General features: G+C 49.8%; 1 protein-coding gene across 5 annotated transcripts in view; it reads right to left on the reverse strand.

The window, feature by feature from the left end:
- Nucleotides 1–12,730, reverse strand: part of LOC149326691 (ryanodine receptor-like) — a 539,764-nt gene that overhangs the window by 311,941 nt on the left and 215,093 nt on the right. For 4 of the 5 annotated variants that reach the window (XM_089562898.1, XM_089562899.1, XM_089562897.1 and 1 more), the window contains exons 41-47: nucleotides 10,267–10,627; nucleotides 5,857–5,947; nucleotides 3,793–3,879; nucleotides 3,116–3,280; nucleotides 2,778–2,971; nucleotides 2,515–2,712; nucleotides 2,308–2,445 (exon numbers count right to left, since the gene is read on the reverse strand). In XM_089562898.1, coding sequence (XP_089419024.1) covers nucleotides 2,308–2,445; nucleotides 2,515–2,712; nucleotides 2,778–2,971; nucleotides 3,116–3,280; nucleotides 3,793–3,879; nucleotides 5,857–5,947; nucleotides 10,267–10,627 — 1,234 coding nt within the window. The remainder of the gene's footprint in view (nucleotides 1–2,307; nucleotides 2,446–2,514; nucleotides 2,713–2,777; nucleotides 2,972–3,115; nucleotides 3,281–3,792; nucleotides 3,880–5,856; nucleotides 5,948–10,266; nucleotides 10,628–12,730) is intronic. The other variant, XM_089562900.1, reaches the window with a different exon arrangement.

The raw sequence follows: 12,730 nt of genomic DNA on the forward strand, positions 1-12,730 counted from the left end.
TTAGGTTTCCGTGAATAAATACATCTAGTCAGAGACTAGACAGCTGCAAATTAGGACCATGGAAATAAAATACGAGTGGACTCTTTGCTTTCGCCGATCACTACGTATCACTCCGCTGATGGCAGAGCGGCAAGCCGCCACACTACTGGCTGAAAAGCTGCTCGACTCCTCCCACCGTTTGCGGGGAATTAAAAAAAAATGCGGGGGACGGACGTTAATCCGATTAAAATTAGGGAAGTCGGCCGCCCAGGGCAATAATTTTAAGTTTTCGAGAACGATCGGAACGTACAGATCGAGTTCCAGCAGTAAAAATACTAGTTCAGATTCCTCTTCAGTGCACCTTTAAGCGTGGGTTCTTTGATTGCGCCGCGCTCATCAAGATGGTCGAACTGAGGAAGGAAAGAGTGCGGTGTGGGATGAATACATCTGTGTAAGCGTATGGGGGGGAAGCTTGAAAAGGATTCGGATGGGGAGGAAAGGCCGAGGCATGTCAAGCCGGGACTCAGGAGGTCAGCACTGGCTTTGCAAGGGTTTTCGTTAATGCTGTGGGCAATTGTTCCAAACTTTTAAATAAAGTACGGCTCGCGTTGCTCACGCGTTCCCGGGTGTTTAGAACCAGCCCTGTAAGTCTGCTAATTTAAATACGTCAAATGTGTGTTTTTTTCTTATTAATGTGCTTTGACAAGGGGAGGTTCGATAGAGATAGGGCATGAGCTGCGGTGGTTATTAAAGCGAATTCGTATGGTTAACCGTCTGCCCAGTGTACTGCATACTGCACACACTGCATTCTAGGAGGCAGATAACGTTGGAGGAATCACAATCACTGGCCTGACTCACTCTGCGTCAGCGATAACTGGTCACCTTAATCTCAGGTTGGCGACTCGAGCTTTTGTTCGACGACCTACGACTTTGTTTTGATCAGCAGTTACGGTAGTTAGAATGTATCGACAAATTTGCCAATAACTACGACAGTCAAGGCGAGCTGACACTGGCTTGCATTCTAAAAGTCACTTCATGCTAAAAGTTCATGCTACTCATTTAAGACCTTATTTCCTTTACTAGATTGTTTGCTTTTTTTTTCAACATAACGGGATGGCCGCTAAACTTTTAATGCGAAAGAACTATATGCCTCTTCGGACACGCAACCCGATGTCCACAAGAAATTGTGCCCCAAAACCCACGTGACTAGGCAAAGAAGAATAAGATTTCTTTCGAATTGACTCCCAGAATGGGAGGCGAGCACGCAATCGATAGGCCACAAAACCGCGGTGCTTCTCGGCGAACAAAGGTGAACCTATGCATTGCCTTACGACTATGTGTCATTACAAAGGAAGAGGAAAGTAAACATAAATTAATAATAATAATAATAATAACTTTATTTCTGCCTCAAAAAGTGATAGAGGAGCTGCAGAAAAAGCTGTCATAGACAGCTTGACTGAGCCGCAGTGACAGGGGGCAGTGACAGGCGACGAGAAAAAAAAATAACAAAAAAATTGAAAATAGAAATCAAAACAGTGCTTTTGCATTCAAAGCACGCAAGTTGCCTGAGGTGCCCTTTGTAACTATTTTTTTTTTTTGCTGGTTGCTCGCCCTTGTTTGAAATACGTTGCTGAGCGTGGACGACAAAGTACAAACCCAGGTCATGAGTATTACCGGAAAAATCCCAGCTCTTTGCCTTCAGTAATAGCGACGAACAGTACTAATTAACGAAAAAAAAAAGATGTACGGGAACGCGGGGGAAAAGTCAGGCATTTGTCCGAACTCCCACCGGGAAAATTGGCCAAAATAGCATTTTTTTTGGATAAGGCGATTTTTGACTCAAACATAGATGTGCAGCATTCGTGCGGAGTACTCGGGGGTCCACAAAGCACACCCGGTGGATAGACTGAAAAGTGTCGGGAGGAGCCGGCTGATTACGCGTCCGACCTCCGTCTGCTGTAACGTGCCCCGCGTAATAGTAGCGAGGCATGCCTGCATTTTGATTCTAGGTTTCGCAGTTTAAGCGATTAAAGAAATGTATAAGCTGCCTGTGGCAGTGGGATGCCGCATGCTCACAACTGCCCGTTTCACGCGTCCACCAGGCGATGTGCCACGTCACTGCGCTTTCTGTTTTGTTCTCAACCGACGCTGTGAAGTTTGCGAAGCCACCGCTGTGAAAAATGCACGAAGAATGCGAAGAGAAATGGCGAGAAAACGTGCCAGGCTAGTTTTTCTCCAGCGCGGTCCACCCTATCCGCCTGCGCATGTCCGGACCGGTGCTCAGAAAGAAAGCAGAAGCAACGGGGTCAGTGCAACGGGTGTTGTCACCTGGTCTCGGAGAAGGACATCTCCGGCCGTATGGAGACGCACTCCAGGGTGGAGAAGGAGTGCGGCGTGCAGGGGTCTTCGTACAGGGCGCGGATGTCCGGACCCAAGGGCACGATGAACTCGTTCTGCGTCAGGCTCCTGCGGCAGGCCCCAATGCATCATCACTGCCGTGTCCCGCCGTGGTGTGCACCGATTCGCTGTGTATACCTGGCGTACGCGTGGAACTCGAGGTGCAGTGAGATGAGCAGGTCCGTGAAGCCGGTGCGCAGCGGCCCGGACAGGTACTCGCTCTGGATGGCGTACATGAGCTGCTTCTCGTCCACGTGCGAGCAGATCATGTGCGCGGCCCGGTGGTTGCCCTGGAAGCACAGCGCCCCGTACAGGGACAGCGTGTGCGCGTGGAAGCTGCGACAGAGGGAGAGAGAAGGGTGATGCCGTGCACTCTGCCCCCAAGAAGACGACTCACTCACTTGAGCAGGCGCTCGTGCTCGATGAGCTCGAGCACGTCGATGCAGCGGTCCTCCTCGGGAATGTGCAGAGCCAGCATGGAGAGCGGGTCCTCGCACAGCATGCTCCAGCCGCGCACCTCGGACAGTCGGAGGGCGTGCGGACGCAGGTTCACGTTGGGCACCCGCGCCCACACGTACGGCTGCAGGCACTGCACCTGCGCGACGCGAGCACAACGGCGGGGAAATGCGAGAAAGACTTGTGTGCTTAGTCGCGGGCGCATTTGCAGCTTGTTTTATCATTTCTCGGATACTTGAATGGACGTAAGCGAGAGAAGCCTAAGTGTCTGGCATTGACGGACCTTGAGCCTGGGCGGCAGCTGCGGCGTCAGGTGCTTGCTGGTGGTGTGCAGCAGCGCAGCGGACAGGGGCAGCGTGGTGGGCGTCCGGCCCAGCTCGAACTGGATCACCTCCTTGCTGGTCGCCTCGAAGAACGCCGCCGGGAACAGCTTGGTGCCCGGCTCCATCTGGTGACAGGAATAGAAAACTGTACGTGCGAATATCCCCCCCCCCCCCACACACACACACAGTGCAAGCGACGGAGTCGAGAAACAAGAAAGAACACACTGATGATTAAATCTCTGCCCACGTGACATTGTCAGAGTTTCATGCTTCGAGACGCTCTTTTTGACGCTGAACCTGCAGTTCACATACTAATAAAGTAAAATAGAGATATGCTCCCGCATTAAAAAGCAAAAATCGTAGGGGCCCCCAATTCCATTAGGTGTTGGCAATACGATATATATATATTAGCAGCTGATGACGCCTTTACCAGAAGACACGTCACTTCGTTCCGCAATTGACGATTTTTATGACAAACACCGTATTGTGGCCCCGTGGAGCTTCTACTGCCATACCATTAAAACTGCATTTTCAGAGGGGACATCGGTCGCGACCATAACAAAGGGGCCGGTTATCGCAGTACGCAATTCAGGGTCAAAACGTCACCGCCACCGCAGAAAACAAGCGCGTGGCGTACCTTGAAGCGTTGCCTGGTCATGTGGCCGTCAGCACTGAACGTGAGCATGCCCGTGGACACGTCGATGTGGCAGCCCACGTACATGCCCTGCAAAGGGGACAGCGCACAGAGTCAGGTTTTGTCTTGAATTGAACGTCCACCGGACTCATAGTGGCCGTCTTCAGACCGACATTCACCTCATTTAGCGCAAAACACACACAGACAAAAGAAAGGACGAAGCACGGACGCTACTCACAACTGACTTATTCACGTATAGATCTGATCTCGCAGACCTGCGCAGAGGCCACCTTACAAGGGACCTTGGAAACGAAGGAAGTTAACGGATTAGGTGTGAAAGAAAATTTATCTCTATCGTAGAGTTCAAGGGGAGTATCACTGACACAATCTTGCCCCGTTTTTGTGATGAAATAAGGCTCTGTAGTTTCACTAGCGCATTTTTTCCCCCTTCTGCCTAGGATTCTTACGCAACGGAAACGCGGTGCAAAATCGGTGCAAGCAATGCAGTGCTCCACAAGGTGCATGCGTTCATTATTAGCAAAGTTTGCGTCAAATGAGATTTATACAATGGCCGAAAACCAAGCAGTCCACCAGTTAACTCTTCTGAACTACATCCACAGTCCACTGCAGGTATTTTGCGACCACTCGAGCTTTGCTCTGCCTTATTGTGAGTGCAAAGATTTAAAAAATAAAGGGTACTATTATTAGGACGAAAAAGTAAAGGGTACTATTATTGCTACTATTAATCTAGAAGAGTGCGGTGGTGGGGGGGGGGGGGGGGGGGGGGGGGCGAGTTGGTATGACATTCCGTAAACTCAACTGCGGAATGGACGGGAGGAGAAGAAGCGCAGTCTGACATCTGGTTTATTGCTTTAGCGCCTCCTTCCCTGTTCCAAAGACAAAACGCATGCGCACCTAGACATGCTGCCACAAATGCACAATCACCATGTCATGCCGGTCTCTTCCATTAAACTCATTTTTAACACCTATCAGTGCCACATTATGTTTTCTTTCTGTTGTCTTCATTGTGCATTGCTTCAATTTATTTGTTACAACCTATCACATTGTTCGCGCTATGTGTTCACACATGCTAGATGTAATCTTTTTCTGTGTGTGTGTGCGCGTTGAGTTTTTACACAAACTGTTACCTCCACTCCTGAAATAACCCCAATAGGTGCCGCCGCGGTGGCTAAGCGGTTATGGTGCTCGGCTGCTAACCGAAAGACGCGGGTTCGATCCCGGCCGCGGCGGCTAGAATTTCTTTGGAGGAGAAATTCTAGAGGCCCGTGTACTGTGCGTTGTCAGTGCACGTTAAAGAACCCCAGGTGGTCGAAATTTCCGGAGCCCTCCACTACGGCGTCTCTCATAGCCTTAGTTGCTTTGGGACGTTAAACCCCATAAACCAAACCAAACCAAATAACCCCAATAGGGGCTGCAGTATGTAAAAATACATAAAATAAATAAGTCAATAAGCTCCAGAGTCTACACGAGAACAGGCGCATGCCCGTCATATTCTAAGCTTTATATTTAATTGTTTTAGTAAGTGCCACGATAAAAACAAACAAGAACAGGAGTAGTTCGGCGCGTTCGTGCTAAACCAATAAAAATACAGCCGAATGTAAGCCAAAAACAAGCCCGGACGAAAATCGATGAAGTTTGTACAGAGCGCGATGGCTGGAAGGCAGAATACAGTGAATGGAGAGTTGAGGCGAGGGAACAGTGTCATGCTACGATCAGCGACATCGTAGGATAACAACAAACTTCGGGCTGCTGTAAGCATTTAAGGCAGAAATCTGGGCTAGTTGGTGTTTGGATTGAGAGGACATAGTAGTCGCGCTAAAACACAAGGACGACAGGGTAGAGAAAGACAGCACAGGCGCTAGTGCTGTAAGCTGTAATGCTGTAGTGCTGTAAGGCGCTGCTGTAAGCGTTTGCCCCAAGTTTAACAGTTTTACCAGCAAGGATGTGCCTTGAACAACCCGACCATCCTTGCGCGCTGTGCCCGCTCTCTGCAATTCGCCTTAAAATACGCGTTTCAGGCGCCGCCCAGCTTGACTGCACACGCACCTGGTTCGCCGACCGTCCCGCCGTGTCTCCCTGGCTGATCTCGGCGGCCAACTGTCCCGCGCACACCATGTAGCAGTTCTGGCGCTCCAGCCTGGGCACGAACAAGGGTGGCACATTGTCAGCAGCCTAGGCATGCAAAGCTCTGTGGTCTCGAAAGCCTCCATCACGCGGTAGCACAAGCTCGACCCGCGTAGTGGTGTTGGCGCAGGTAGGGTCTTCACAGTGCATTCGCTAAGTTGTTGAAAAAAGTAAGCTTCTGCAGTTCAGTAAGCTACATCTGAACGGACGCATTTTCCAGCATGATTTCACTGCACGCAGCATAGTTCAGATCATACCCCCAAAGTCTGCTGACTGAAAAACGCGGTCAGGCGGCTGCCCTACACTCAATAAATTTCATATTTCGGTTCTCCTGGCCAATTTTCGCGTTATTCTGCCCCCATTTGATGCACAGAAAACATTTATGCACACTTGTTCACCCGACACAATTCTGAGCACAGAGACTTGGCTTTCGGATGAAGTTTGGAACAATAACTTTCTTTGCCTCAGCCTTTAAAATATTCCGCGAATATAGAACTGGTTGCCGTGGTGGTGCAGCAATTACTAAATTATAGGTGACTTTCAGCCTACTCTGGTATCAACTGCTTCACGTTTGGAGATAATCTGGATATCCAGTCGTGTTGGAATTCGGACAGTTATTATCTGCGTGTGCTATAGACCACCCGATACTCGGCCAGAATTCGTCGATTTCATGACGCGCTCGGGCAAGTATCGCTTAGTTTTCCGAAAGCCATGCTTACTTTGAGTGGTGTTTTTGTAGCGTGAGCTACATTGCGCACAGTCTCGCCGTTTCGCGTGCTCTCTTGCTCGACCATACTGCGCATGCGCGAGGAGCAAGTGACGTCACTACGGACAGCTGGCGTGCCTCGCCGCGGGCGCTCGCCGTCCACTGACCCAGGGAGCCATTATGCACACTTCATTTCCTTAAAACGATCGGAGTGTATAACGCTGTCAACGCCAACGTCAATGAACACAATGAACACCGACGGCCTACGGCTTCAGAGCCGCGTTTCTGGCACAACGTTGTGAATGCCAACGCATGCAGCGCACACTTGTCACTACCGCCACTTAGCTTTATCCACGATTGAGGTGTCCACTGTTCCAAGAGGGCAGTTATGCGCCTTCCCTCTGGTTCAGGTGTCCACGAGATGTGGGCACCTAGCCGCTCGCCACAGCGGGCTACTGCGCATGCGCGAGGAGATTGCGCTGCGTGTATAAATGTGGAGGGATACACAGCCACTGCGGCGTGTTCCATGGAGGAAAAACAGTCGGGCTGCTGCTGAGCGGCGCAGGAGATTTGAAAAACTCAATTCATTGGACCCTGAGGTTGTCGCGTGGCAGTTAGCCGTAGAGCGTGTGAAAAATGATACCAACCTGTCAATTTCACTGCCAATGACAACTGATACTGCACATTGTCTTCGCTTTAATTTAGTCATAGTTACACGAACCGGATTTTCAAGGTTTAACAGGGGAGGAACCTACCTAATAACAACAAGCTTAACCGAGATATACCAATACCTCACGCTACGCATATCCTGGCATAGCAGAGCTAAGCCACTGCCAAATGTTTTGATTATCCCGCTATAAACTGGTCAATCCCATCATCTGTCAACAAAATCTGCCTGAGCTTCTTTGTTTTTTTTTTCAATCGCCGCAACTTCATAACTCAACACAGTGAGTCCGTAAGCCTACACGTGCGGCAATCATATCTCTGACCTAGTGCTTACAAACCAGCGAGGTTGCGCTTTTGACCACGCGTTGGAGGCAATAAGCGACCATAAGCACATATACTGTTCGCGTTTGCTGCCTCATCCCGTTAACACCAGTGGAGGCAAAATTCTAGAGGCCCGTGTGCTATGCGATGTCAGTGCACGTTAAAGAACCCCAGGTGGTCGAAATTTCCGAACCCTTCACTACGGCGTCCCTCATAGACTGAGTTTCTTTGGGATGTTAAACTCCAATAAACCAATAAACCAACCAACCAAAATAGAAAAACGCACTTTCAACTACCCATACGCAGACACAGGAAGAATAAGTCAATTACTGGACAGGTTTTCAACTGACGTTCTAACCTACTTTTCACACACCATTACTGACCGGAAATGGAATTTGTTCCGTGAGAAACTCAAAGAGGCTGCGGGTGTACGCATACCTAAATTAATAGTTAAAACCCGAATTAATTATTCGCGTTTACCTATGAAGAGAAAAGGTCTTTAAGTAAAAAGGAATGTGATGACAAAAAGACTTCACCTCTGAGAAAAAACAGCGCTTGCAGACAAAGGACCAGAACAAGAAGGACACACAACTGCGCAGTTGTGTGTCCTTCTTGTTCTGGTCCTTTGTCTGCAAGCGCTGTTTTTTCTCAAGATGAATCCCAACCAACTCGCCCAGCAACACACCTTGCTAAAGTTCACCTCTGGACTGGTAAAAATATTCCAAACTGGATAAACATCAACCCACCGAAGTTGTGGCGGGCTGTCAACCTGAAAAGTAATCACAAGATACCAGTGCTAACTAGGGATGATGCTTCCCATTCACAGATAAAACTTCCCATTGACTCATTTTTCCCAGTTCCAGTTTCGCTGTGTTGCATTTTTAGCTCTCCAACACTTCCGTACCGATTCGATGTGGCAACTGGAATTACCGCTCATATTTCGCTGCGTCCAACACCAAGAAAAAAAAATGCGGAAGAGTTATCCCATCTCAAGCGGGACCGTGGTCCTTTTTTGCCCAAAATTGTATGCGCGGCATCCTGGTGGATGCCATATCGCAAGCCCCGCATGGCCCTATGCGCCATGCTGGACCAAGGCCAACGCAGTTCCGATCCGTCTGGCTGCATTCCTCCCACTGCGTGCACGCTCTGCTTCGGCGGGCAGTTTTCGTTTTCGTGGCACGGGTTCCGCGTGCGCGCGTGGCGATATTGAGGTCCCACTGGTTCCACAGGGCCAAGAAGCGAAAAACGAAAAGAAAAATTCCGTTCACGAGAAGGCGGTCACGATGAAAACCTTCGGTCTGCTGTAGGCGCTCTCCACAGGACATTCTCCTCTTGCGGACAGCTGGTGAGAAAGCCAACCCAAACGGGTACTCGCGAAGGAATTGTCGCCACGCGCCTTCTTTTACAGCGGCCCGTATCGGCTTGGGCAACCTTAAAACGAAGTCAAATATTCGGAATAGGCCTCCTCTCAGTGCCACGTTACTGCGCCGGTTAACTGGGCGCTCAAGGTCATGCGGCCGCGGAGGAACATGCGCACGTAGGCACCGCTGATCTGATCGGTGCAGAAGGCTGCACATTTCCGGCACATGTTGTCCTCACTGTACACAGTGGCAGGTAAGCCCGTTGTCATGTGGCAGTTGTAACTAAGGCCGCGTACAGGTATTACGAAGAAATTATGGCAACCCTTCGACCTCACTGCTATCGCGAGGTTTAACTGTACAGGCCTCCTCGTTGCCGCCCGAAGGGGCTAAAGAGGAGCTCGCGGTGGGAAATCTTTCTCTCTTGCCGCTGGCCTCCTGCTCAGCTGCCCCGAGGGACCCCTTTCTGCCCCAGCGCCCAACTACGGTTGACAACGACGACTTGGTGAGCCTACCGAACCTCTGTTTCATCGGATCGAACATCCTTGCTCAGTGTGCCTTACCTCGCGTTAGGACCACAGACTATTTCCTCGCCTGCTCTGCCTCTGCCTATTTGGTCCGAACCTGCCGACTCTGCGCCACGGGTTGGGGAAACGTGTCGCGTGCAAGGGACGCTTGCGTGTGGCTGACTCGGAAGCTCGCCTTCCCCGACGCAGAGTGACCCGATAACCCAAGGACTGGCTCTTCGATTCCAACAACACTCTGACTGCTTCCCTTTTACGGGCGCAGATTTACGGCTTCCCGGGATTCTAACCACGGCCCTCCTGCATACGAGGCAGGAACTGTACACCTAAGCCGTCGCTGACGGAGGACGCAGTGTTGGGTTAAATAGTGTTGGGAGAGGAATTCGATAGCGCAGAGTAAACAAACAGGAACAAATAAAGAAAACGCCCTGCCTGCGTCCTTGTATTGTTCTAAACTTATAATGAGCGCACTGACTGTACGCCTTCCGAACATACTCGGAGCCACCACGAAGGTTGTGCGCTATACCTCACCCGTGTGTATATAAATTGCACTCAGATTATCCGCCGAAAGTGTTGTTCTCGCCTACCCTAAAAAACATGGCAGCAGATATTCGCAACTGAGCGTGCGCAATGAGACTGCCTGCCTGAGTGGAGGAGCTTGCAACACTTGTTGGAATGATTGCGTGCACTGAATAGACACCCGTGAGCTACGCACAGGCTTCGCCTGTAAAGTTGTAAACAAGAACAAACGACTCACACTTGGTGGACCAGACCATCCTCGCTGAGCCCGTGGAAGGCGACCTTGCGCACCTTGGAGTTGCCGAAGGTGCGGTCGTAGAACTTGTACGCCGTGGTCACCCAGCCGACGTACACGTGGTTCGGGTCCTGGCCGGGGAACACGCGCAGGCCGAAGAAGTACTCGTCCACCAGGTCCAGCACGGAGGGGTCCAGGCGGTCGCCCGTGTCATCGGCGGGCACGGGCGGCGGGCCGGGCGTGATGGAGGGCCTCCGGAAGCTTCCGCTGCGGGTCAGCGTCCCGGTTCCGCCGGAGCTCGTCGGAGAGGTCAGGGTGGTGGGTCTCTCTGGCACCGGTGGGCACAGAAGTTGGTTGCTGGGAGCTACGAGCGCGTAATTTACGGCGGAAGGAAAAGTGATCGACCCGACATTCAGCGGCTAACTATACGACGACATTTCATATTCATATCGCAAAGGAGCGGACGCGTGGTCGGCAAGTTTGATGCAAGACAGCACCAGAGGAGCAACCCGTTTCAGGTTAACAGTGTTCACGCCGGCGACTTCAAGAGTTTACTTTAGTCGCTGAAGGAGGACTGATTTTTTTTTCCTTTTTTGTTTTTGCTCAGGAAAAAGACAGCAACACGGTGAAAACACTTGCATGGTAAATGCCTCTCAATGACGTAACGCTCATTTGGAAGGAAAACCAGCTGTGCTGCCTTTATCGCCCGCCACGGTCATAATTTGTTCCAGAGAACATTGCCTCTGAGCACAATTTCTCCTCCGGCGATGTATATGCGTTGCTTGTGAGCTCAGTTCTGGCTTCACGTTCCAATGTACTCAGCGGGAAACACCACGGATTTCAACCGCAGATCTATGAATGGAGGCATATTTCACTTGTTGAGAGCTGCTGCTTTCATGTATGGCATGGTCAATCATTATAATGAGCCACTTCAAAAATTTATTAGTTAATTTGCACTCGAGGCAGAAGCATTAGTGACAAAATCGACATTCTTACCAACTGAGTCATTGCAGTTCTCGCAGGACAGCCTAGTGCGGTTAGGCTATTTGTGGCAAAATTGTTTAAATTCTTACATTTGCATTTAGTTCTCATGACGATCACTCTTTCCCTGTACGCAGGAATAAATTATACATATATATATAATTTATTCCGAAAGACGAAAGAGTGACACTCTTTCGTCTTTCCCGTTCTTGTTGCGCTGTGAACAAAATCATGAATATTATGTGGACTGGACTTGGCTAATGAAGCCCTGAGGCAAGTTGATGCAATACCCCTCTTGACCAACAGCGAATGGCACGAGTTAAAGGGCAGGAGTGCCTTTTTCGACCTAGGCGTGTAGGCCCAGCAGAGGTGGTCAGGATAGTTAAAAAATAATTTTAAATCTAAGAATTGCAAACAAGAGTTTTCAGGAAGTTCAATGGTAAAATTAAAACTCGGAAAGGCTGACTTAAAAGATGCTAAAACCTCCATCGCCACCTGTGTCAAGTCGTCGTTGTGGTCAGTATTTAAAATTATTAAAAAGTCGTCGACGTATCGGAACACTCGAACGATACGGTCGTCAGATAGTACCCGCGATAGCGAGCAGTCAATTTCAGGTAAAAGGAGTTCAGATAAAACGAGCTATTCTTTGTTCTCATAATATCGGTGGACACCTCAACCGCACATTAAAACATGCAAATGAAGGTGCATGTGTCATTGGTTCGAACCCTGTCCCAAGCTAGCCTCCGATTTCAAATCTCGACATCTCGGTGGACACCCCAACCGCACATTAAAGCATGCAAATGAAGGTGCATGTGTCGGAGCGAGATGTCGGGATGCAATGTCGGAGGCTAGCTTGAGACAGCGGTTCGGACCGACGACACATGCACCTCCATTTGCATGCTTTAATGTGCGGTTGGGGTGTCCACCGAGATGTCGAGATGTGAAATCGGAGGCTAGCTTGAGACAGTGGTTCGAACCCATAACACATGCACCTTCATTTGCATGCTTTAATGTGCGGTTGAGGTGTCCACCAAGATGTTGAGATTTGAGAGCTACTGCGCCTTTTGCTTTCCCCAAAACGCATGCTTTCACATTCCTCCACTTAAGCAGACTGAAGTGCCCTGAGAATTTTCTGCAGTCGCTCTCCAATGTGTGTTCTGTCGCAGGCTTGCTCACACAAACGAGACAGCCTCGAGGTTAAATACTGGGTTCTCTTGCTCGTTATAAAGTGATTTGTTGTTGCATGGTGTTAGAGCAGCGCTGGTTTGAAAGAAACAAGGAAAGACGAAAGAACAAGGATAGCGCCATTGTGAAGCGCAACTTTAAATTAAAGGTTAAATATGCGGCTTGTTGGCTTTATACATACATTGAGAAAAAAAAAAGGCTTAAAGGTACGCTGAGGACGTTTCAACGGCCGCAAAACACGCATTTATCGGTGAGGAAATTAGATTGCAGAATCTTTCTGCCGATCGAGGCAAACTCGTGG

Source organism: Amblyomma mixtum, chromosome 10, assembly GCF_055824585.1.
Source record: "Amblyomma mixtum isolate Tamu chromosome 10, ASM5582458v1, whole genome shotgun sequence".
NCBI lineage: Eukaryota > Metazoa > Arthropoda > Arachnida > Ixodida > Ixodidae > Amblyomma > Amblyomma mixtum.